Source organism: Natator depressus, chromosome 2 (assembly GCF_965152275.1).
Source record: "Natator depressus isolate rNatDep1 chromosome 2, rNatDep2.hap1, whole genome shotgun sequence".
Classification (NCBI taxonomy): Eukaryota; Metazoa; Chordata; order Testudines; family Cheloniidae; genus Natator; species Natator depressus.
Window position 1 is genome coordinate 74548860 of NC_134235.1, and position 26673 is coordinate 74575532.

The 26673-nt window shown below is 44.6% G+C and overlaps 1 protein-coding gene across 2 annotated transcripts; it reads right to left on the bottom strand.

Annotated features, from left to right (window-relative positions):
• Positions 1–1623: 1623 nt before the first annotated feature.
• Positions 1624–19210, bottom strand: RNF125 (ring finger protein 125). Of its 2 annotated transcripts, XM_074943106.1 has the most exons (6): positions 18956–19210; positions 9418–9571; positions 7042–7136; positions 6418–6508; positions 3504–3611; positions 1624–2432 (listed from the first exon to the last, which is right to left on the bottom strand). In XM_074943106.1, the coding sequence occupies exons 1-6, from the start codon at positions 19120–19122 to the stop codon at positions 2340–2342; spliced, it is 708 nt and encodes a 235-aa protein (XP_074799207.1). In that variant the 5' UTR covers positions 19123–19210; the 3' UTR covers positions 1624–2339. The 2 variants fall into 2 exon arrangements, with proteins under 2 accessions (XP_074799207.1, XP_074799208.1); XM_074943107.1 differs by lacking the exon at positions 3504–3611.
• Between the last annotated feature and the right edge of the window lie 7463 nt (positions 19211–26673).

Here is a 26673-nt window from a genome sequence, read left to right on the forward strand (position 1 = left end):
TCTCAGTTTGTATTATGGTAAATAAAAATGTCTTTACGATACTCTTTCAATGGTACCTCACATCAGTCAGGTTAAAAATATAGAGATTTTCATGCATATATGGCAGACATGTCCAGTTAGAGAATATTGGGATGTGATTAGTAACTAAATATTACAAATTGTTGGATATTTATTACCAAATGATCCTTTACTAATTCTTCTGGGCTTCCTAACAGAAGAGTTCAGCCTCAAAGAAATGAAGAATTAATCTGTCATCTGCTAGTAGCTGCTAGGCTGCTGATAGCTTCTCACTGGAAAAAAGAAAAATAGCCCAAAATTAGAGGAATCATTCCAAAAACTATGGGAGGTTGGTACAGAAATACTTATGCATGTTATGTATCCAGTAAAATAGACAAGGACAAACAGATAGTTAGATATATGGTTACTGTTTAGCCAGTACACTTACAAAGTACTGCAAAAATCCCAGCATACCTATCCAATGATTTTTAATACTGATGTTTGATGTACACACCTGGTTTGATAAATATGAGCAGTCAGTACTTTCACTCAGTTTAATAAAATCACCAGAAACATGACTTGGGTGTTGTAAAGAGGCTGACTCTGTAATATGCTAATACCAGCTAAATAGAGATTTCATTATTATAATTACTGCATGTTTCCTCAGACAAAATGATTGTAATGATTAGTGTTTTATTTCTGACGATTACGTGGCAGTGATTTGACTCCTGAGTTCTGTTTCCAGTTCTGCACACTGGGAAAATTTGAAGCCTTTTTTTATTTTTGCATTGATGCAGCTTCCCTGATGCTACTAGTGATAGAAGCTGCAGTGTAGACAGGACAGTTTTTCCACACTTTGGTTTTGAGGATTGGAAAAGGGGTGAATCTTACAAATCCTGTTCAAATCCAGCACAGGTTGAGTCATCATGGCCTTGTGGTTAAAGCACATGACTGGGAGTCAGGGGGACCTGTGGTATTTCATGTTCTGCTGCAGCTTTCTTGTGTTGCTTTAAGCAAGACACTTAACTTCTCTTGTGCCTTAGTTTCCACATCTGTAAATAGGTAATAATTTTTACCTACTTCATAGGGATTTTATGAAGCTGAATTAATTACTGTTGGTAAAGAGTACTGTAGAAAGAGCAAAATATAATAAAAAGAAAGTGCTGGTCCATTTGAACTTTATTCAGTAGACTGCAGTAATTATTGGTTAGCAGCTTCTGGAAGGGGAAGAAATCGGGCTGTTGACCTCAGAGAAGTAAACTATAGGGAGGTTTATGTGAAGGTGTTCATGTTGTTAACGTTGTTGTAAATCTTAATCCTTTAATAAAGCTGTGACCTTGATCTTGACAAGTAGTATGCCATAGAGCAATATATAGCGTGGCACCAACCTTGTAAATCTCATGTCATTTTTGCCACTGACATAGACAACATGTAAAAAGAAATCAGACAGCAGAGGTTTATGAAGAACATTTATTTGAAGGAAAGCGTTTTAAATCAGACTATTTTTTTAGATGAAATCAGTGGCCCTGCCAACTTTTTATTCCTCATGATAAAACGTATTTGTGAAATGAAATCTCAACAATGAAAATGTGTAGAATTACACAAAGAAGTTTGTGTGCTTACTTCTCTGTTGGAGGTAAGTTTTGAAACAAGGCTATATCCCTATCTTCTGGTCACTGTAGAGCAGGGGTGGCCAAACGTAATGAGCCTCCGAGCCGCATACGACAATCTTCAGTAGTTTGAGAGCCGGGGTGCAACTGCTGGGGCTCCTTCTCCACAGGCGGCACCTGCTGATGTCCTGAGCCCCGGCAGGCGTGCCCCGCAGGGCTGAAGCCCTGAGACCCCATCCCTGCTGGGCAGAGAAGACCCTAGCCCCACCACCCTGGTGCACGGCAGAAGCCCTGAGCTCCCTCCCCGCCCAGTCTGATAGGCTACAGAATCCAAAAACGGCTGTGCCTTGTTTGCTGTCTGGCCCAAGCATTGCAACATCATCAGCAGTATCATGGCGACTGTGGCCTGCTCATGGAATATGCGAGCACAAGCTGCTCTCTGCTCCAGTCATTGCTTTTCCTTTGTATAAAGGTAATGGTGTTTGTCAATGAGGAATAAGGTAGTACAGGCAGACAGTGATTACTGCATTTTAGGTGTTCAAAAACAGCAATATGGCAGCATGATCTTTTACATTTTTGTCTGATGGAGTTGGAATTTAATTTAAAAACAAAACTATTTTTTCAATCAACCTGTTTAAGTCTAAAATCTGACAACGTCCCGGTAACTGTAAAAACTGAATCTGAATGAACAACGTAATCTGTTGAACATCTATCCCACCCTTTTCAGTAGAATTATGTGCTGTTTGGATGATTCACATGCACATATTCTAAAAATGACTGGTGTAGAACGTTTTCAATAAGGGCTTCTTCTACTATGTTTATATCCTGGAATAAGAAAAGAAAAAGATATTTAGGCATGCAGATAAAAACAATTACCATTTTAACAAGCTATTTCTATTCTTGAGAGCTTGATTAGACCATGACCCAACAAAACATTGATTTCAGTGGAACTATATGCATGCTTAAAGTTAAGCACATACATAAGTAGTTTGCAGGATTGGGGACTTACATTATACTACTCGGTTTTAAGCATTGACAATTTATCGTGGGTGAAATCTTTACTATGAAACAAATTTAATTATAAAAGGAAGAATGCCAGAGGAGACTGACAAGTAAAATACGATATGCAAACACCAGTAACTCCTATGGTATTTATTACAGGCCCCAGACACACAGATGCATATTATGTAATTATATATACAAATAACAAAATGTTGCGTATCTCAGCACTCTGTGGCAAACAATATAAAAAAAATACATGAGCCATCAATAAAATATTATCCAATATTATCAGGTGTATTACTCTTATATGCATGTAATATAGATTAACATTTTATTGATGGCACATGTGGTTTTCTCAAGTCTGGCACCACTTCCTCAGGGGTATGCCCTCACTTTAGAAAGTATTGGATTCATCTCTTTTTTTCAGTATGATGTCTGGATGAATGTCAGTCAGGGCGATAAAGGAAACCACTGAAAAAATGTTTTTGATATTTTTAATAGTGTTTCAACTCTTGTGATGTATAGTCTAAATTTTATCGAGTTAGGAGAGTGTAAGTAGCTGTTGTTTAATAGCTCAATCCATTGAAGCCAGTGGGGTAAGTTGAGGAACAGAGAGAGGTTAAGTGTTTGCCAAAGGTCACACCATGACTTAGCAGCAGAACTGGGAATAGAATCCATGTCTCCCAACTCTCAGTCTTGCGTTCTTACCACTAGAGTCTGTTGCCCCCACTAATATCTATTACTTCTTCGTAACCTCACAACGTAACCTAAGCATGACATTCTGACAATTAAATGCATACCCTCATATGACATATTGATTGTCAGAGGTACGGAGGGAGATATGTAAAGAAGTCAGGACAGTAGCTTATAAAAATGATTATATTATTTACTCACTATGTAGTCTTCATGGTAGAATGTGTGTCTGAGTTGAAGGTGCCTTATAAAATTCCTGCTAAAATAGCTTGGATTTTCACCAGGTATTAAACGACAAATTGGACAGTACTGTAAATGGGAAAAACTATCGATATTGAGTTTTCATTACAAAGACGTTGCAGAAGGAAATATTATCAGTGTTAAGGGGAGAGAAATGTGAAATATCTGGAACAGTAATAGCTAAATGGCTTTCTTTGAGTGACATAAATATATTTACTGCCAAACACAATATACCTGTAGTCCAGCAGTAAAATTAGCTTAATCCCAGTTGCGTGTTTTCTGTTCAGTGATCCCATGGGGGTGTCTGTCTGTCCTCATCTCATGCTTAACTCCTTCCCTGCTACCGGCTAACCCAAGACTGTAAAATGAAAAGTTATTTGTTGTGCTCCCAACCTATGTGCCACATGATTTACTTTTCCACTGAAAATAATGGGGCTCCCACTTACATATGTGGTGGTTTACTGTGCTACTTAAAACAAAAATGCCTTCATTGTTTTGGAAGGAGATTTTAGTTCCTTCATAATTTTTGGTCCTCTGCAATATAGCTAACCATTGTAATTGCTGCAGCATTTACTTCAAATCATATCATAAAAATATTAGTACACATTAAAACAACATTTGAATAACATGTTTATAGCAAAGTATAAAAGGCTAACTTATTGACTGATACTTCTAGAGCTAAATCCTGCTCTGTGCTCTTCTGGTATGAAAGAGGAGGTAGAAACAGCAGACCAGAATCTCTCCATGAACCTCAACTGAGCACTCTCAGAAACAGATATCTAATGTGCCAACCCACACAATACATCCCACGGAGGGTGGATGATCTAGTTATTACTTAGTCCTGCCTTGAATGCAGGGGACTGGACTAGATGACCTACTGAGGTCCCTTCCAGTCCTACACTTCTAGGGTTTCAAGATTAAGGGGAGAGGCCAGTCTTCTAGATGCAACCACTACCCTATGGAGTGTTTCCCCAACCTGCCCTGGAGAACCCTTTGCTATGTGGCAGGATTCTGGTAACAAATTATGCAATGAGCAGTGTCTATGCTCTTGCTGTACCAGTTGTCACATTTATAGGTCATGTTGCTATGACATCAATGTGACATAGAGGAATTTCTTGACTCTTTTGGGGGTTTGTTCTATAATCTAAACATTATTTAAATTAAACTATAGTTTGTATATTTGTGTGAGGTTTTCAAGGAAGGTGTTAGACCATTTTAATGAAATGCTGTGCAATGTATATTATTTACTGGTGTATAAGGGATAAACTTGTTTAATTGTGGAGTGAGACCTTTTAACACAAGAGGGTTAACTAAGTTTTAAGGGCCTTATTCTGCCCCATAACTGCACACAGCTACTGCTTACGCATTTGCTCTAAGTACTATAAATAAACATATTTATGCTAAAAAATGTAACATTTTTGTTTGGCAATTACCAGGTTGGCTTCTATATGTGCTGAACAATCAGTAGACTTGAACAAATAAATGCTGAACCTAATTTAAAACCACACAACTAAAATTTGGCAAAATATGATCTGCTAGGGTAGTAACTCTTAATGGTGAACCCAATGTTCAACTGTAACCTTATTTATTCTTTCCTTAATTTGTATTCCCAATACTATATACACCAGGGGTGGGCAAACTACGGCCCGGGGGCCGCATCCGGCCCTTTAGACATTTTAATCTGGCCCTCGAGCTCCCAATGGGGAGCGGGGTTCGGGACTTGCCCTGCTCCGGGCCTGCTGGGGCTCCACACAGCTTCCAGAAGCAGCAGCATGTCCCCACTCCTGTTCCTATGTGTAGGGGCAGCCAGAGGACTCCGCATGCTGCCCCTGCCCCAAATGCCGCCCCCCGGAGCTCTCATTAGCCAGGAACTGTGAGCATTCATGGCCAGCCATATAATTTCCATACCCAGATGTGGCCCTTGGGCCAAAAAGTTTGCCCACCCCTGATATACACAGACCTACCAAAATGTTAACATCAATCTGATAGTAGTTAAGCAGATTGAGAACTAACCTGCACCATAAGGGAGAAGAGAGTGTTGTCCTTTGTTTTATTAGTGATGAGGGATAGTTGTGTCATATATCAGTCATTCAATTTGTTAACTTTTTGACTTGGCATCCCTCAGGATCAGGTCTTAAGCAAATTCAACTCCCAGTGAAATCAGTGAGAGTCGTGCACAGAACTTGTCAAGATCAGGCCTATATACAGGTCTTAATCCTGTAATTTGATCCCCACAGTCAGACCCTTATGCCTCATGGAGCCCTAGGCTTGGGGCCATTCTATGTATTTTTGTTTGTACAACTATAATAATTTGTCCTTTGTCCTTTGTAGCTCTTATGAATCACTGGAGTAGTTCTCAAATAATGATCCATAGATCGTTTTGTGCTAGGCAAGAGGACTATCAAGATAGACAGAAAATACTGCACAGAAAGTGGAGTCTAGGAGGTTAAGAGCTGATGTTGGGTCCATGGAGAGAAATGATGAATACAGAATTTTAAAAGTGGAAGAATCACTGAATCTGGTAAAACTGTTGGTGGCATGGCATTTTGAAAATGCATGTCATTAGTCCAAAGGGCTAACTATAAACTCTCCTTTGGAGCCATCATGACATATGGGTGGGTGTATTTCTAGCATAGAACTTTTGATACTCTTTTCTAGCACCCAAGCTAGCTGTGGTGGAATCACTGGTACAGACTGGGTGCAGGCCACTTATTTTTGTAATTACTGTGTCATCCAAGCCAAGGTTGTAATTCATGCTTTTTTTCCACCTGTTGTCATGTCTACTAGTGTCTGCAGCCAAACAGGATCCATCAGTTTAATATGTAAGTTCAATAAAGTACACATTTGTACATATAACTGACTGCAAGATAGTTACCACTGCTCTCCTTTCTGTTCTATGATAAGTGAGACAATGGTCCATTAGATCATCTTCATGCAACTCACACTGGCAAAATGGACAGGCATATCTGGGAATTACAAAGATGGCATGATTATGAATGACTTTCTTTGTTTATAAAAAACACAGGTAGATTTTGTTTTCCAAAAAGTAATGAGGATTTTACCCTAAATATTTAAAAATGCTGATTCCTAGCTGTATGCTATACGATGGTTGAACTTTTTCAAAGAAAGAATGTGATAAAAAATGGCCTTTTTTCAAAAATAAAAACGTTAATGAAAAAGCTGTGGACTTGATTTTTTTTATTTTTGAAAAGTGTCACATTTCATATTGTTTTTTATTGAGAACATTCTCAAAATCATTATTACTGGGTTTCAATAGACAAAAAAACTGATGATCATTTTGATAAAAATGTGACAAATTGTAAAAAACAGAAAATGGATACATGTCAAACCCTGTGAAATGGAAACAACTTCCAAACTTTGACCTTTTTTCTTTTTGTAATTGTTTGACCAGCTGTACTTTGTACTATTTTATCCCAACACCAATATACAGTAAACTCAACAGAACAGTGGTCACATTATGATCATCAAAGGGCTGTACCTCGTTGCTGTGTCTCCAAGCTCTTGTAGAGGTCCATATTTTTCTATATATTGCTCACAAGTCCTTAAATGAACTCTCATTTCACTCAGACATACCTAGGCAATATTAAGAAGCAACCTGTTATTCTTTAGCCCCACAGACATGTCATATACCTGGTGGTCTTGTTCACTTAGCATAGCTTATTATCTTTGCCATTCTGAGGCCAGGTTTACATTATCTGCACTACAGTAGCACAGCTATGATGTTGTAGCTATGCTGCTATAACCCTGTAGTGTAGATGCAGACTATAGCGATGGAAGGGGTTTTTCCCTTTCCTTGGATTTTTCACCCCTCTGAGCACCATAGCTATATCAACCTATTGTAAACCAAGTCTGAAAACTTAGAGGCCCATTTGCTTGAGAGCTATTTTCATTAGAGTGGTAGCATTTTCATTAAGAATATATCATAATTTCTATTATTAGCCCAACTTCTCAGGAGTTATAAGATCTTACTGACTGAGCAGATTATTTCAATATATTACCTATCAAAAAAGTGCATGTTTTTGAGTGTAAAATTAATTAGAACTAGATATCTAGCAGTTTGAGACTTTTGTCATGGTTTTCAGACTAACATTTTAGATCGTGAAATGAAGTGTTCGAGACAGTGGGTCCTACCCACCAGGTCTTATGCAGGTAAAAAGACCTATTTGATCACATTCCTCTCTGTTACACTGGTGCAAATCTGGACTGACTCTACTAAAATCAACGATGCTTTTACTAGACTGAGGGCCAAATCCTAGTACTGACAAAGTCAATAGCAAAACTCTCATTGGCTTCATTGGGACTGGGATTTGGGTCTTACACTGATGTAACTGAGATCTGGCCCATTCACTTTACTTCACGACCATGTTACAGTAAATCTTGTGAACCAGGTCCTTTACGTATTTTTTACAAAGAAAAACAACAAGAGCCTTGTATTCCTTGACATATCAATGACATTTTCTGTTACCTCTGTCTCAAATAAAAAAAACTACAAAAATGCACGTGTAGTAGTATTAAGGCACTGCCTTAAACTATCCATTACCAGTGAAATACAGTTTTCTGAAATACAAAACACAAGGTGAAAATAAAAAATGAAAGTCACACTATTATATAACATTCCTGATATGTTTCTGATGCTGTTTGTAATCTAACTAATCAGATAACAACAGCACTTCCTAAATTCATCCCTTCATTCTGGCATTCCGCTCCAATATGTTCATCTTACAGCTGATATAGAAGAATTAGTAGGTTTTATTTTGCAGCTGATAAAAGGAAGTAAGACACTGAGAAAGAACAATGAGGAAGGAGATGCTGTTCTGGCCTATACTTAAAATCAAAACAGGATGGGGTATTCATTATGCAGAATGAAAAGGGGACAAGTATGCAGTGAAAGGTTGTGAACAAAGTGAAAAAATGTTTTGGTTTTGTATAAACTTTCAAATTAATGTATATGAGTAAAGTACCAATCAACTGTCTTCCTTGTCCAGACCTGCTAATTCATTCTCTTGCTCGACTCTGCAAAGTTAGAAATGATGGGCCTAATTCTCTACTGCTTTGCAATTTGTTTAGTGATTTACACATGTGCACAATGGTAACATTTTACAAGCAACTTTGCACAGGGGTAAATGATAACACAAGCGCCTTGCCTAAATTAAGAAAAAATGGTGTGGGTTTTTTTTCCAGTTGTTAGCTCAATTGAGGTATTTTAACTTGATGGAAAACACCAGTAACACTAATGTAGATACAATTTAACACCTTTAGTTTGATTCTAGCAGGTTGTTATAGTGTAGGGTCTTGCAGCTGAGCTCACTCAATTTAGAAAAGCACTTTTTCCCTAGTCTAAATAAGGCCACAGTCTAAGGTAGTGGAGACTCAACCCTGGCAAATCTGGACCTGGGATAAGTAGGTCCAACTGGTCTGACTGAGTTTATTTTAGAGTTTGTTTACATGAGGAAATTGACTGGCATTGCTACAACAAAATATTCTGCTTGCCCTGAGGCCAGGTCTATGCTAAAAAATTAGGTCAATCCAGCTACATTGTTCAGGGGTGTGAAAATCAACATCCGGGAGTGACTTGTAGTTCAAGGGACCTGAGCTCTAGTGGTGACAGCACTAGGTCAATGGCAAAACATTTCCCTTGACCTAGCTACCGTGTCTTGGGGAGGTGGATCAATGACAGCGCTGGGAGAACCCCTCTTATTGCTGCAGTGTATGGCTACGCTGAAGCACCAACTGCAGTGTGCTGCTGTAGCAGTTTAACTGTAAACACAGCCTAGAAAAGAGGCCTTAATCTTATCATTTCTTGTGCACAGAATATCTTTAGAGTTAATCAGTAATGAATGTTAGACTTGCAAACCTGTGTGTCACACTCTGTGCAGTTTTGGTATACACTTTTCATCTTCTTGGCAATATCAGTAGCTGGAATTCCTTCAGAAGGAAGATAAGACCGGCAATAAGGACATGTCCATGTATTATTCCTTAAACTTGTAACAATACAGGAGTGACAGAATCTGCATAAAGAAATTAAAACAAATATAAACACTTTCCATTAAAGCAGTACAAATAAATCATAATTATGGTGACATTCCAGTTGGGGGTGTGTGTGTATATATGTCATCACTAATATAATATGGTATGATGATCAGTTTCTATGGCAGATCTAGTCAGTTAATAGGTGTGTTGTTTGCTTGTAGCATCCTACTCTATAACTTTGTTGATAAAGTAATGTACAGGTCATTGGAGTTTCTACACTAGGAAAATTTTTATCCATAACGTTCCATTAGTACAGCAACACTGATGGTAGCAAGGGTGACTCCTGTAGGTGTAGGCAGTAAAAATGCCACAATTTAGCATGTTGCCCCTTGACCTGATCAGCCCATGTCCCACATATTAATGCTGCCTCTGGCAGGAATAATTTGCCTGGGGGGTTGGTAGAATGTCAGAGCCCTGGTCTGAATATAAACCCACAATAACCCTGCTTTGCAGCATCACTGTGCACTTGTGTGTTCTCTAAAAGTATTTAAGGGCTGTATATTTGGCTTCAAAACAATAAGCTGTAGGTTTGTTTGGCAGATTTCTCCTGCACTTGCTATTGTGAATAGAAGTACATTATGGCAGAAGCTGTAATACTTTTGAAGGAATGAGAGTAGGGGAGGTTTATTCAGACAGTAGAATCTAGGCTAAAATAAGAATAGTGAAGGGTTCAGGATAACAAGGGGTTAACTTGTCTGCAACCCTTTTTAACATTTATGTAAATTACTTAAAAACCTGGATAGGAAGATAATGCTTAGGTTACTTTATGTAAATGAAGTGGCTATAAGGTCACAAATGCACAATGAACTATGGAGGCAATTAGATGCTTTTGAATTTCAACGGGATAAATCATAGTATATCTAAGAGTATGGTATTCAGTAGAAAGAAAACAAATGCAAGAGGGATATAGGGGTGGATTGGGATGTGAGGAAGGTTTGAGGGCTAATCTGAATTTTGGGAGGGTGGGTCCAAGTCCACCTAGACAAGAGGCCCACCTCCTCAATTGAGGGAGGGGCCACAGAGCCCAGAAAACAAGATTCCATGAGACAACAAATGATAAAACATGAATAGGAATGGGGGTCAAAAGTTCAAAACAAGGGTTCCAGATGGGGACACCAAGCAGAGAACCCTAGACAGCGTCCCACTGCTTCATAAAGGAGTCCAAGGAGTAAGTGGATGCTGCCCAGAGACACTGCCCAGAGCAGTGAAATGACAAGGAAATGGAAGTAGGCTCTACAATTGCAGAGAACCTCTCCGTTGAGTGTCCTCCTCCTTGACTGAGGTATGGCCATCATGGTGCTAGGAGGAGGTTGACTAGGAAGTCACATGACTTCTTGGGGTCACAGGGAGTGCATAGCAGAATAGATGTGGAGTAAAGTGCAAACAGAAACTCAGCAGGAGGTTCTGGAGGAGCCAAAAGAGTGGGTGCAATCTTGCACATTGGAGGTGGGCATGTGCCAAGGATTCCATCTCATCGCAGATGGGACAGGAGTCAGGGGCATTAGTTGCCAGTATCTCTGGCAGACCTAGGTGGAGTAAAGGTTGGCTAACTGGGGTTCCTCATCCTCGCAGGGTGATAGAACACACATCACTGTGGAACATAAGGCTACGAATATGCCCTGTTTGGAGCAGGAGTATGTAGTTATGATCTCTGGCTATCGTTTCAAACAGAGCAGCTGGATATGGTCCAGCCTGCTTGGCTGGTGCACCGTAAGTAGCGGGAGGGATCGGGGGGCATAGCCCTTAATTTGAGCCCTGACGGCCCAAGAATAGGGGCTGGTGGGGGAATACCCTCTTTCTGGACCTGTTCAAGAGAGAAAAAATGGATTCACAACACAGCAGGCAGTTCAGTCATCTCAGGATTGTGTTTACCCCAAGATTAAACTGGAGCCGACAAACGGGGAAAGTTAGAAAGAGAGTGGTATAAGGAGCTGGAAGAATTATCCAGTCAAACACCAGTCTTATTGGAAATGTGATAGAATTGGCTTTGGAGGTATCTTTTAAGGCAGAATATTAATATATATTGGTATAGAGGTGTGGTGTTGCAGAGTATCAGAGGGGTAGCTGTGTTAGTCTGTATCCACAAAAACAACGAGGAGTCCGGTGGCACCTTAAAGACTAACAGATTTATTTTGACATAAGCTTTCGTGGGTAAAAAACCACACTTCTTCAGATGCATGCAGTGAAAATTACAGATACAGGCATAAATATACTGGCACATGAAGAGAAGGGAGTTACCTTACATCCTTAGAGGTTTTTAAGGCCCGGCTTGACAAAGCCCTGGCTGAGATGATTTAGTTGGTGTTGGTCCTGCTTTGAGCAGGGGGTTGGACTAGATGACCTCCTGAGGTCTCTTCCAACCCTAATCTTCTATGATTCTAAGTGGAGAACCAGTGTTGACAAGGCCAATTCAGTCAGGGTGGATGTGGTCCACTCCCACTAATTGATGAGGAGGTGTCAATACCAAGAGAGGGAAAATTGCTTTTGTAGTGAGCCAGCCACTCCTGGCCCTATTCAAGCCCAAATTAATAGCGTTAAGTTTGCAAATGACTTGTAGCTCTGCAGTTTCTCTTTGAAGTCTGTTTTTGAAGGTTTTTTTGTTGAAGGATGGCTACTTTTAAATCTGTTATTGAAGCGTTCTCCTACTGGCTTTTGTATGTTACCATGCCTGATGTCTGATTTGTGTCCATTTATTCTTTTAAGTAGAGACTGTCCGATTTGGCCAATGTATATGGTAGAGCAGCATTGCTGACACATGATGGCATATATCACATTAGTAGATGTGCAGATGAATGACACCTGATGGTGTGGCTGATGTGGTTGGGTCCTCTGATGGTGTTGCTAGAGTAGATATGGGGACAGAGTAGGCAACCAGGTTTGTTACAAGGATTGGTTCCTGGGTTAGTGTTTCTGTGGTGTGGTGTGTAGTTGCTGGTGAGTATTTGCTTCAGGTTGAGGGGCTGTCTGTAAGCGAGGACTGGCCTGTCTCCCAAGGTCTGTGAGAGCGAGGGATCACATTCCAGGAGAGGTTGTAGATTGATGATGATGTGCTGGAGAGGTTTTAGCTGGGGGCTGTACGTGATGGCCAGTGGTGTTCTGTTATTTTCCTTGTTGGGCCTGTCCTGTAGTAGGTGACTTCTGGGTACCCATCTCGCTCTGTCAATCTGTTTCCTCACTTCCCCAGGTGGGTATTGTAGTTTTCAGAATGCTTGATAAAGATCTTGTAGGTGTTTGTCTCTGTCTGAGGGATTGGAACAAATGCGGTTGTATCTTAGGGTTTGGCTGTAGAGTAGGGGTGGGAAAAACTTTTTGGCCCGAGGGCCATATCGGGGTGGGAAACTGTATGGAGGGCCGGGTAGGGAAGGCTGTGCCTCCCCAAACAGCCTGGCACCCACCCCCATCTGCCCCCTGCCACTTCCCGCCTCCGGCCTGCCCCCCTCAAAACCCCTGACCCATCCAACCCCCCCTGCTCCTTGTCCCCAGACACCCCCTCCTAGGACCCCTGCCCCTAACCGCCCCCCAGGACCCCACCCCCTCTCTAACCCCCCCCCCCAACTCTCCCCGCTCCCCATCCCCTGACTGCCCGCCCAGAACCTCTGCCCTATCCAACCGTCCCCTGTTCCCTGTCCCCTGAACACCACCCCCTGAACCTCCACCCCATCCAATTGCCCCCTGCTCCCTGTCCCCTGACTGCCCCCTGGGACCCCCTACCCCTTATCCAACCCCCCGACCCTGGCCCCCTTACCATGCCGCTCCGAGCAGCACGTCTGGCCGCCGCTTCCCAGCTGGAGCCAGACACGCTGCTGTGCTGCCCTGCATGAGCAGGCAGCCCCACCGCCCAGAGCGCTGCCCGCGCGGAGGCATTGCTGCAGGGGAGGAGGAACAGCAGGGGAGGGGCCGGGGGCTAGCCTCCCAGGCCAGGAGCTTGGGGGCCGGGCAGGACGGTCGTTTGCCCACCTCTGTTGTAGACAATGGATTGTGTGGTGTGTCCTGGATGGAAGCAGGAGACATGTAGGTAAGTATAGCGGTCAGTAGATTTCCGGTATAGGGTGGTGTTTATGTGACCATCACTTATTTGCACTGTAGTGTCCAGGAAGTGGATCTCTTGTGTGGACTGGTCCAGGCTGAGGTTGGTGGTGGGGTGGAAATTGTTGAAATACAGGTGGAATTCTTCAAGGGCCTCCTTCCCATGGGTCCACATGATGAAGATGTCATCAATGTAGCGCAAGTAGAGGAGGGGCGCTAGGGGATGAGAGCTGATTATGAGTTGTTCTAAGTCAGCCATAAAAAGGTTGGCATACTGTGGGGCCATGAGGGTACCCATAGCAATGCCGCTGACTTGAAGGTATAAGTTGTCCCCAAATGTGAAATGGTTGTGGGTGAGGACAAAGTCACAAAGGTGTGCTGGGGCCTCATCAGGGATACTGTTCCTGACAGCTTGTAGTCCATCCTTGTGTGGAATATTGGTGTAAAGAGCTTCTACATCCATGGTGGCCAGGATGGTGTTTTCAGGAAGATCACCAATGCATTGTAGTTTCCTCAGGAAATATCTCAAAGATAGCTAGGAGTGCTGGTAGTGTAGGTCTGAGGAGAGAGTCCAAATAGCCAGATAATCCTGCTGTAAGAGTGCCAATGCCCGAGATAATGGGGTGTCCAGGATTTCCAGGTTTATGGAGATTTGTTCCTGTGCTATAGCAGGGAGCTTCTTGAGCAGATGGTGTAATGTCTTTTGGTACTCCTCAGAGGGATCAGAGGATAGTGGGGATCAGAGGACAGTGACCTGTAGAATGTGGTGTTGGAGAGTTGCCTGGCAGCCTCCTGTTCATAATCCGACCTGTTCATGATGACTACAGCACCTCCTTTGTCAGCCCCTTTGATTATAATGTCAGAGTTGTTTCTGAGGCTATGGATGGCGTTGCGTTCTGTATGGCTGAGGTTATGGGGCAAGTGATACTGTTTGTTCACAATTTCAGCCTGTGCACGTCTGCGGAAGCACTCTATGTAGAAGTCCAGTCTGTCATTTCGACCGTCAGAAGGAGTCCATGCAGAGTTCTTCTTCTTGTAGTGTTGGTAGGAGGGTTCCTGTGGGTCAGTGCACTGTTCAGTGGCGTGTTGAAAATATTCCTTGTGTCGGAGACGGTGAAAGTAGGCTTCCAGATCACCGCAGAACTGTATCATGTGCATGGGGGTGATGGGGCAGAAAGAGAACCCCTGAGATAGGACAGACTCTTCTGCCGGGCTCTGTGTGTGGTTGGATAGATTAACAATATTGTTGGGTGAGTTAAGTGTATTACTGTTGTAGCCCCCTGTGGCATGTAGGAGTTTTGATAGTTTACTGTCCTTTTTCCTCTGTAGAGAAGTGTGCGTTGTAAATAGCTTGTCTCGTTTTTGTAATGTCCAGCCACGTGGAAGTTTGTGTGGAAGGTTGGTTTTGTATGAGAGTCTCCAGTTTTGAGAGCTCATTCTTGATCTCCTGTTTGCTGTGTTGTGGAGTTACCCACAGAAAAGTCTTAAGCAGATATTCTTAAAAAAAAATTGGGGAGGTAGGGCCTGCCACCCTCATTATGTTAAATAAGGTTTGAAAATAGCAGGTAGTCTGGACTAAATCCTCTTCTCATTAAAGTCAGTAGGAGACTTACTACTAACATGAGAGACACCAGGATTTGGTTTGTTAAGATTAGCGAAGCTGTCAAGGATGTGATGGGATGAAGTCAGGACTATGGAAATTACACTGTGAAGCTCTCAAGAGCAGGCGCACAAAAACTGTTATCAGATTTCTCTGTGGACATGCTTGACAAATGGCAGACTGCCAGAGAGAGTGTCCACATGATTCTCTGAGATCATGCTGTGAGCATGCTGAAAGCTTTTACTGATGTTTAGTCTAGGCTTGCTGAAATGAGAACTGAAGCAATAAACTTTGATATTTTCACTTCATTTTTACCTTAATTTTTCCATTTTCTCCTCCTTCAATGTGTTCGAAAGCCAAAAATGCAGTGAGGAAACATAGTCTGTATATTGCACAAAATGGGCAAGAAATATAGCTTCCTCAAATATACCTTTTTGATCCAGAATGTGCTAAACCATCACTCGCAGGTCCAGATACTGCATTTCAGCCAATACTTAATTCAGATAAATATGTAAGTTTTTAAACTAGCAATCTAGGTGTGCCTCTGTTAGGAGACAAACTTATCTAGGGAGTCAATGGACCTGTGGTCAATAATCCAAAGCAGCATAGTTACTGGCAGAGTAAATATCCCATTACAAGCTGGAAAAAAAACTGTGTCTCATGTTACCAGAAGTTTATATTTCCCTAGTAAAAAGATTATTATCATAGCAATCTAATCAATGGGTCTGCAGTATGTAAAAATTGGCTGAGAACAATAAGTTTTTCATAATTGTCCTTTACTCAAACTATACATTTAAAAAGGTCTAAGGACCTAGCTGCACTAAAAAAACCACCACATTTGAATATGAATGCAGGAAAATTGTATTATAATGTGTTTTTTTCTTTCTTTCCAGGTGCAGTAGCACTGGTCCTAAGAATTTGGACCTAGGGCTCTAAATGTTGCTAACGGTGCTGGAGCTCAGCTGGTGTTAGCAACACTGGGAAATCTTTGGAAAATGTCCAAAATGTAAACAGTTGTAGTGGTTCTGAATCTCCACTGCCTTGCCCCTTGTACAGTAATTTACACCTAGGCAAAGTAGGTGGAATACTACCAAATCAGAATTCTCAGGCTGGTGGTGACATTTTGCACCTACTTTGCCAAGTGTAAACAACTACACAAAGCACCAGGGAGTGGTACATCAGGCCTAACATGTTTTCTATCCAAGAATAAACCATGTTCTAACATGATTTGACCTCAACCATGTTTCACAGCCAGGTTTTAATCTGGATTATTTTTGTATTTTAGACAGGGTTTAATAGTCTTCTATAAACATCCGTGATCATGGTTCAGGTGAGTTGTCAGGGGCCCGCCCCTGTTAATATCACATGGTATAAGACCGGATTGTCCTTTGTCCACCCTACCTATCAAATCACCATTGGGGAAGGGTGATATAGCATATCAGGACAGATGGAAACACAAGAATTTATTGTGTACAAGATAATATTCTGTTACTGGGCAGTGACTTCTTCCCTCTACTGACTAACCAGGAAGCAGTCTGGATACATTTCAGGCTATAACATAAACTATTCTACAGCTGAGTCCTACCATTAAAACAGTTTGTTCTCCAGTTTTATTTGGTCAATACAAATGTAAATACATAAATACCACAAAACAGCCAGGATGGGGGTAGAAGAAATAAACGCTGAGCTTCTCAGGATGTTGTCCTTGAATCTTGTTGAGGGCCCTATTCCTCTGCTCTCCAAATACAGTTTCTGGATGATTGATTGACTGATTGAAATCTTGTGCAAGAACTTGTCTTTCAGGGGCACATGGAGAGGAATTGTAGGAAGGTATTGGGAGGACAGTGGCGTAAAATAAGTAGACTTAGCCTGTGTAGTGTGATGAGTTGTACTAAGTTGAGCTTTAGCCTGTACCCGCTACTAGGCCAGCCAACTTGAGTTAAAAGCAGCAGCAGGTTGAAATTAAGGGGTTTTCATTTTGGTCAGAACTTGATTTAGGCGCAGGACTTGAGTCACAGAGAACATGAAACAATGGATGTTACCATACAGACTGTTTCATGTCCTCTGTGTATATAAAATCTCCCCACTGTATTTTCCACTACATGCATCCGATGAAGTGAGCTGTAGCTCACGAAAGCTTATGCTCAAATAAATTTGTTAGTCTCTAAGGTGCCACATGTACTCCTTTTCTTTTTGCAGATACAGACTAACATGGCTGCTACTCTGAAACCTTCCTTTAAAGAGGAAATGTTTGGCCATAGGTTATGTTAGGTTTTTACTACTTGACTACTTCATTCATATTGTTTGTTTCTGAGCTAATTCATAGAGTTTTTTCTGGGTTTGTATTTCTTGCTCTGCTTTAAAAACTCACCTGTGGTCAAATATTAAATCTTTAGTCAAAAAATTTGAGTCTTATCCTTCAGCCCTTCCTCTCTTGTGTTACTAATGTACTGGAAATTCACCTGCGCAAAGACTCTTGCATTAGGCCCCAAATCTTTTTTTTTTTTTTCTGTGCTTCTGGAAAAGAATTTTCCCATTTAAATTATTGAATCAAAAGGAAACTTCCTTTGGGGTTCCAAACACAAGCACGGTTTAAACAAAGCTTTTTGTTACCAACTTTGGCAGAATAAATAAGTATTTGTGCAGACTGGCATGATTTCCAGTCAAGGTCTGCTTGTTCCTGGCTGCCTCAAGTGTAAAAATCCTACTAATAGCATTTGTGTGCTTGGCTCAGCCAGGAGAGACAAATACACACAGCAACTTTTTGGCTGTGTCTACAGTAGGAATCTTTTGGGCCCACAATTTCCAACAGGTAGCATTAACAGAGGCTGTAACACAGGCACGGCTCAGGCATTTTTACCACTATACTATCTGACCCTGATCTGACATGCTGTTAAAAATGCCTCAACTTGTTTGAACCTGGTTTACGCCTCCCACATTCTCCCCCAGTACCAACTCTAGTGGAGCTGCACACTGAAAATTACAGGTCAGAAAAATCCTAGTATAGAAAAGGCCCAAAACGAACTAACACACCAGGTAGCTGATCACACAACTGCTAGACACTGAAACTGAACTGAAACCTTAGCATGTGCCTGGGTTACTGATTGATGACAAATTCCCTGGAGACTTTTTTCTACCAAAAACGTTAAGAATAGGCTGTAGAATAACAATGATAAAAAGTAACAATAATCCTTCCCACTTTTAACACACCTTTCCACCCAAAGGTATCATCCCCCTTTGGAAACAGTAAATTGCTAGTACAGATGGCCTGGGTACAGAAAACTGGATCTCCAACCCCAGCGTCCCTTGTTAAGCTGATCTCCAGCTCACTTGCCTTAAAGTCCAGGTTAACCAGCTCTTTGGGGGGTGGGGGGTTAAATCGTTTTAAAGACAAAACCTCACTTTTTTGTTTTAATCTTTGGCGCTGCTTCAAAACAGAATATTGGCTTCGAGCCTAAATAGCCCAATTCTCCTTCCTAAAAAACCCCCAGTTTGTTTACACTCTTTGGGGCCAAGTTCGTCCTGGTGTAACACCATGAGACTCAACTGAGTTACGCCAAGACCTGCTCCTTTCTTGGCAATCTTTCACGCAGAAGAAGACGGGCTTCAGCCAAAACCAACAAGGGGCGTGGGGGTGGTTCGTTGGGAGGAAGTCTCCAGTACCCCAACCCCTTCCCCTGGCTGGGAGGAAGCCACTCTGCCCGGCTAGAGCCAGACACAAAACGGCGGCGCTTACACGTGGCCACACTGGGTCCTCACGGGCTGGTGCAGCACCTCCAGGCAGATGGAGCAGTCAAAGGACGGGACCCGCTGCTGCTGCTCAGGAGCTCCCCCCAGATCCCGCGCGCACCGAGGGGCAGCCGCGCCAGCGCCCCGGCTGTCGCTGCTGAGCAGGGAGCCCATCGCGCGAGGCAAGCGGCTGGGGGTCGCGGGCGGCAAGGCCAGCGCGCCGCCGGACAGTCCTGCTGGGCTGGTGGTTTTGCTGTTTCCCTGCGTCGCTTGCAGCAATGGGGCGGGGGCGGGCGGGGGCGGGAGGGGGCCGGCCCCGGCCCTCCCCCTCATCCTCTCCGCAACTCGAGTCAGACGAAGCCACTGGGAGGCTGGTGTGGCTCTGGAGACGGGACACGGCGGCGCAGGCCCCGCAGATGCTAAAACAAGCACCGTAGCAGAGATTAGCGTCCACGATCCACCCCCCTACCGAAGTTTAGCTGCACACAAGAGGCCTGGCGCCCGCCTTCCCTTTTTGGCTCTGGCTGTTTAATGATGTCCCTCTTCCTCCCTGCCCCCCACGCCAAAGAAGATGCTGATTCTTTTCATTGGCAAGTGTTCAGACGGCGACACGATTGTCCATGGTAGCACAGATACCGATATCACCCCAAACTAACTAGGGGGCACTAACTCAATGAGTGTTCAACTTCCTTCAGCCTCTGCCTTTATATTTAGAGGTTTAGAGTAGCAGCCCTGTTAGTCTATATCCACAAAAAGAACAGGAGTACTGGTGGCACCTTAGAGACTAACACATTTATTAGAGCATAAGCTTTCGTGGGCTACAGCCCACTTCATCGGCACATATAGTAAGAAGAAATATATATATATATACACACACACACACACACACACACACACACACACACAGAAGGTGGAAGTTGCCATACAAATTGTAAGAGGCTATATTAATTAAGATGAGCTATTATCAGCAGGAGAAAAAAACTTTTGTAGTGATAATTAAGATGGCCCATTTAGACAGTTGACAAGAAGGTGTGAGGATACTTAACATAAGGAAATAGATTCAATATGTGTAATGACCCAGCCACTCCTAGTCTCTATTCAAACCCAAGTTAATGGTATCTAGTTTGCATATTAATTCAAGCTCAGCAGTTTCTCCTTGGAGTCTGTTTTTGAAGCTTTTCTGTTGCAAAATTGCCACCCTTAAATCTTTTATTGAGTGGCCAGAGAGGTTGAAGTGTTCTCCTACCGGTTTTTGAACGTTATGATTCCTGATGTCAGATTTGTGTCCATTTATTCTTTTGCGTAGAGACTGTCCAGTTTGGCCAATGTATATGGCAGAGGCGCATTGCTGGCACATGATGGCATATATCACATTGGTAGAAGTGCAGGTGAACGAGCCTCTGGTGGCGTGGCTAATGTGATTAGGTCCTATGATGGCGCCACTTGAATAAATATGTGGACAGAGTTGGCATCGGGCTTTGTTGCAAGGATAGGTTCCTGGGTTAGTGTTTTTGTTGTGTGGTGTGTGGTTGCTGGAGAGTATTTGCTTCAAGTTGGGGGTGCAGTTTGTATGGCAACTTTCACCTTCTCTGTATGTGTATGTGTATATATATATATCTTCTTACTATATGTTTCATTCTATGCATCCGATGAAGTGGGCTGTAGACCACGAAAGCTTATGCTCTAATAAATTTGTTAGTCTCTAAGGTGCCACAAGTACTCCTGTTCTTTTTGCCTTTATATTGTACCTGCATCCCTTTCCCCCTTCCTCCCTCTGTATTGTGACTAGATAGGGTTGCCAACTTTGTAATATTTAAAAACTGGACACTCCAGCAGGAGTGCTGGAACCTCCCCTTGCCCACCACGTCCGCCAGGCCATACCTTGCCCCGCTCTTCCTGGAGGCCCTGCTTCTGCCCTGCCCCATTCCCTGAGGTCCCACCCCCCATTCACTCCTCTTTCCCCCTCCCTGTGTCGCTCACTGCTTTTCCTCTCTCCCCCCACTCACCTACAAATGTGGGGCTGGGAGTTGCAGCCACCCCATGCAGGTAGGAGGTGGTCCTAGCTGAGTAGGGGCTGGTGCGGGTGATCACTTGATGACTCCTCGCCTCCCCTGCCCGCAGTAACCGGACTTTGGGTGTCCGGTCAGTAGATCTGACTGTGTTGTACCAATAAAATAAAAACCAGCAGGATCTTATTAAAGGGACAAGGCAAAATGCCACATTTATTGTAAATATAATAATAAAAAGAAATATAACTCACACTGTTGTATTGTTACTTATTCATTCATTCATACAAACACACACACAGGTTCTGCAAGGTTGTTATCATAGTTACCAGCCTTAGAGTTGCTCATGCCAAACCACTGGTCAGGTGGCCTGGACATGAGGAGGGAGCAGGGCCTTGTCAGATGCTCATCTGATGCTCCTGTGTAGGATTCATAAAGTTTATGCGCTTGGCAACATTCAGGGCACACCCGGAGTGTTGTGTAGGAGCAGTGCACACACTGCTCCATCCAAGAGCATCAACCTTGGAATCTCGCCAAGATGACATGAACCGTGGGAAGCCTCTCAGGACTGGGCTCAAGGCCCGAGAGCAAGGAATGCAGTAGATAGAAATTGGTAAATAAGAATGTTAAACAAAGCCAGTGTATTCCTTTTATCTGTTGGAGAATGTAATGCGCGGGGGGAGAGAGAGAATAAAGGGGAAGGTGGAAAGCTGACAGGCAGAAGCCTGTTAGCAGAGACCAGCCTGCTTGCTTGCTAAAAGCTGTGTTCTGTCTTGTCATTGAACCGCCACAACTGGTGCCCAAACGTGGGGCCCTCAGCACTCACCTCGCCCGGCAAGGGTTTCAGACGCGTCACTCATCCGCTTCGTGGATCCCGGTGAGTATTTTTCATTGTGGTAAGTATGGGAAGCTCCCTCTCTGCTTTGCAAGTGCAACACCGCAATGAGCTACAGTATTTGCTGCGTAAGGCTCAGCATGACTGCCCCACTCGAGAACTCACTCTCCTGCTACAGGAGGTGAGTGCCCAATGCCCGTGGTACCCTGAAGCCAGAACCCCTAAGCTAGCGGACTGGGAGCGGTTGGGCCAGACATTGCACAAAGAGCCTCGGGCGTCCGTGCAGGCTTTACATGCCTGGCACCTCTGCCGTGACGCGATACAGCGTGTTGCCTCGGACAGGCCCTCCCTTGCGAGGCTGGTGATCTCGCCACGCCCGTCCGCTCCTGCAGCCATCCCCCCTCCTAGCGATGCGACACAGTGTGTCGCCTCAGAAAGACCCTCTCCTGCGCCAACAGAGGGACTGCCGATCCCGCCACCCCCGTCCGCTCCTGCAACCATCCCTCCCCCTGCTTCACCCCCAGTGCCTCTATTACCACCGCCTCCCTGGCCTTCCCCACTGGAGCCAGTGTGTGATCGCCCTCCGCCCGTGGGGCCCCATGCTCCGGGGCCCCCCGGGGGGTCGTCTGCATCTGCTCAGGGGCTTTCGCTGGTGCAACAAATGGTTCACGCAGCAAAGACTCGCTCAGATATTACAGCAGAGGAGCTGGCTGATCTGGTCTCAGTTTGTCCGGTGACCTGGCAGGATGATGGCCAGGGCAACCAGGTTGCAAACTGGGTCAGTTTGCCTTACTCAGTGATCAGAGAGGTAAAGAAAGCGATTCGCGAGTTCGGCCTGACTAGCACATATGTACGTGGTCTCATTGAAGGGCTAGGTAGTGGGTACACCCTGATCCCTGAAGATTGGAAGGCGCTGTTGCGCATGATGCTGACACCCAGTCAGTATGTTATTTGGCTTAGTGAGTATCGGCAGATGGCGGAACGCCAAGCCCAGGTATATAGAGAGCAAGGTATCATTTATGAGCAGTTGGCAGGGGAGGGCCAGTTTGCTACCGTTCAGCTGCAGTCTCAACTCCCTCAGGCCGTCTTCCCCATTATTTCCACCTGCGCCCAGCATGCTTTCCGGAAGGTCCCGGATTCGGGCAGGCCTACTAAAAGCTTTGCCAGTATCTGTCAGGGTGCATCAGAGTCCTTTATGGATTTTACCAACAGATTGCAGGAGGCTATCCTCCGATAGGTGGATAACCCTGCGGCAGCTCAGGAGATCCTGTTAAAAATGGCGGTTGAAAATGCGAACGAGGATTGCCGCCGTGCTCTCCAGGCGGCACAAGCCTCTGGAATTTTAGAGCTGTCGGACATGCTGCGGGCGTGCCAAAACATCGGAACACAAGCCCATAAAGCTGGAGTTCTGGCCGCCGCCCTGCGGAAAAGCGGGAAGGAGGGGAAGCGTTACCGCTGTGGTAAGGAGGGTCACTTTCAGCGGGAGTGCCGCTCATCGACGGCGCCCGCCCACCCCTCAAAGAAGTGCCCCAAGTGTCGGAAGGGCTATCACTGGGCTAATCAATGTCGTAGCGGGTCGGGAAATCGCACGACGGGTCCCCCCCGAACCCAGGGCCAAATGGGGGTGTTTCCCACTCAGACAACTGTTCCTCTGCCTTAAAATCCGTAGACTCTATGAGGGCAGCGACTGCTGGAAGTGCAGGGCTTGATTTGATTATGCAGGAGGACGCTGATTTTCAGTTGCCAGGGGAGGTTTGCACCATACCTATGCAGGTGACGGGACCTCTCCCTGTCGGATTTGTTGGTCTGGTTCTCCCTCGCTCACACGCTGGGAAACAGGGTTTTTTGTCATCCCAGGAGTCATTGACGCCGATTACACCGGCGTTATTAAGGTTCAGGTATGGACCCATCTTCCGCAGTCGCTCCCGCGTGGACGGTCAATTGCACAATTGATTTTGGTCCCCTATCAGGTGCCAGCCGCAGAGGATCGAACCCGGGGCGGAGGCGGCTTTGGATCGACGCTGTCTCAGTTGCCGTCTCACAACACGTCCTCTCCACTTGTTGCTCTAATAATGTTGGTCCGCCCCCTCGAAACCTCAGTTAACACTTCTCTTAAATAATGTTCCTTTTACAGGGCTGGTGGACACTGGAGCTGATGTTACAGTGATTCGTGATCCGGAGTGGCCGGTCGGTTGGCCAACAGTTCCTTCTAAAGAGTTGTGGGGGATCGGGGGTAGCAAACCCGGGCGCCAAAGTTTGTCTTGGGTCACGGTCTCTAAACCGGGAGGCCGTGTCCTTGCTACAATCCGCCCTTTTGTACTCCCTGTCCACCTCAATATTTGGGGCCGTGATTTACTTACAAAGCTGGACACCACCCTCGATATTAATATATAATGGCCCAAAATCCTCCCTCACCCACCTTGCCATCCGCATTACCATTGGTATGGCAATCCTTAGAGCCCGTATGGATTGACAAGTGGCCCCTCCCTCTAGAAAAGCTGAAAGCGCTTCATTCACTTGTACAACAATATTTGCATGCACAGCGCTTGGAGACCTTTACTAGTCCTTGGAATTAGCTGCTGTTATTTTGGCCTTTTAACTTTTTCCTGATTGTCCCTTTAATTTGATCATGGACACGCATTATGTTTATCAGGTAATTGATCACTTACCCCTTGCCCTCATTACCCCTCAGGTCGATGCGGACCTCCTTCGCCTGTTTTTGTCTTTACAATATCTCATCACCACTCGTAATTTCCCTTATTTTGTTGCTCATATTTGCAGTCATACCCCTCTGCCTGGGCTACTCACTGAGGGCAATGCACGCGCCGATCGCGCGTTACGTGGTCAGGTAAATTCCCTTTTTTCTGACCCCATTGAAAGCCATTCCTTTTTTCATCAGTCTGCCTCTGTTTTGGCCCGACAGTTTCACATTCCTGCTGATTATGCACGTTCTATTGTTCGTTCCTGCCCCCACCGTGCCGCGGCTGCCCCTACCTTTTCTTCTGCCGTTAACCCCAGAGGTACCGCAGCGAATCAGCTGTGGCAAATGGATGTCACTCACGTGCCACAATTCCGCCCCTATTCGTTTTTACATGTTTTCATTGATACCTATTTGGGATTCCTTTGGGCGACCCCACAGCGTGGGGAAGCCACTCCCAAAGTTATTCACCATTTGCTAGCCTGTTTTGCTGTTATGGGTCGCCCAAGCCAGATAAAAATGGATAATGTCCCGGCCTATTGCTCCACAGCCCTCTCCACCTTTTGTGCCCAATGGGACGTCCGTCTCAAACACGGGGTCCCTTATAATTCCACAGGCCAAGCTATTGTTGAACGTGCAAATCGCATGCTAAAATCTTGCTTGACAAACAATTAAAACAAGGGGAGCTGCGTCTCCGAATCTTAGGAGACATTCAGCAACAACTGCATATCCTTTTGTTTACTTTAAATAATTTAATGCTGAACGCAGATCAGCAGACCCCCGCGGATCGGCATTTTCACAAGTCCGAGGTACTGGAAAGACCGCGTGTCTATTACCGTCAGCTGCCCGATCCGCAAAGGTTGGGCCCAGTGCCTTTAATCACTTGGGGTCAGGGATATGCTGCTGTGTTTCTCCCTGCAGGACCATTGTGGGTTCCGGCCCGGTGTGTGCAACCGGCACTGAAACAGCATGGCGTGGCACCAGGGGCTGTCGAACCCCATACCGGAGTTTCAGCTGACGTTGGAGGAGAACGCGGTGCCTCCCAGGTCGACAACGGCGGGACGGAGACGGAGGAGACGTAGCATCCCAAGCCAGCCCGTGACATGGGGAGCAGTAAAAGCATTGGTCGCCGCGGCTCAACGAAGACTGGCAGCAAACCAACAGCCAGAGACTCCTGAGACTCTGTTTGTGGCAATTCTCGCCCAAATTACTGCTAATTCTCTATTGATTGTATGCCTTTTGTGCCTGCTATTTCCTGGAGGGGTTGACTCGGGAGTGCTTCCTCCGTTACGGGCCCGAATGACATATAACCTATGGGAAAGATTGGCTTCAATAGCAAATGTTACCCACTTTTGTTTATTTGATTTTGTAGCAGCTGAAGAATTGTTAGGTACGTGCTTTATTCCAGTATGTCATCACCCTGAGGAAATTGGGAATGAGATGATGCTCGCTGCTTACTCGAACCTCTCTTCCCAGTACTTTAGCATGGCTAATTGGGGCCCGGCCAATCACACTTTACTTTCTTAAGCTTATTTTTTGCTGTTGCTGTGTGCAATGTATTTCCTTTTTGTTAAGGCTTTGTCGAGACCCGCCCTGGCAGGCTCCACGAGTTATGACCTTGTCTGTCCGGGAGTTAATTGGCTTGCAAATGCAAATTGATGGCTACCATGAGATGGCCGAGCACAAATAAACAAAAAAGGAGGGGATGTAGGATTCATAAGATTTATGCGCTTGGCAACATTCAGGGCACACCCGGAGTGTTGTGTAGGAGCAGTGCACACACTGCTCCATCCAAGAGCATCAACCTTGGAATCTCGCCAAGATGACATGAACCGTGGGAAGCCTCTCAGGACTGGGCTCAAGGCCCGAGAGCAAGGAATGCGGTAGATAGAAATTGGTAAATAAGAATGTTAAACAAAGCCAGTGTATTCCTTTTATCTGTTGGAGAATGTAATGCGTGGGGGGAGAGAGAGAATAAAGGGGAAGGTGGAAAGCTGACAGGCAGAAGCCTGTTAGCAGCGACCAGCCTGCTTGCTTGCTAAAAGCTGTGTTCTGTCTTGTCATTGAACCGCCACACTCCTGGAAGTTGGTTTGCAGAATCAGACCCCCCCAAAGTTCTCACTTTCTAGAGTCTATTTTTATAGGAATTTATTCCTAGGCCAGTCTGTGGGAATTGCTTCATCATG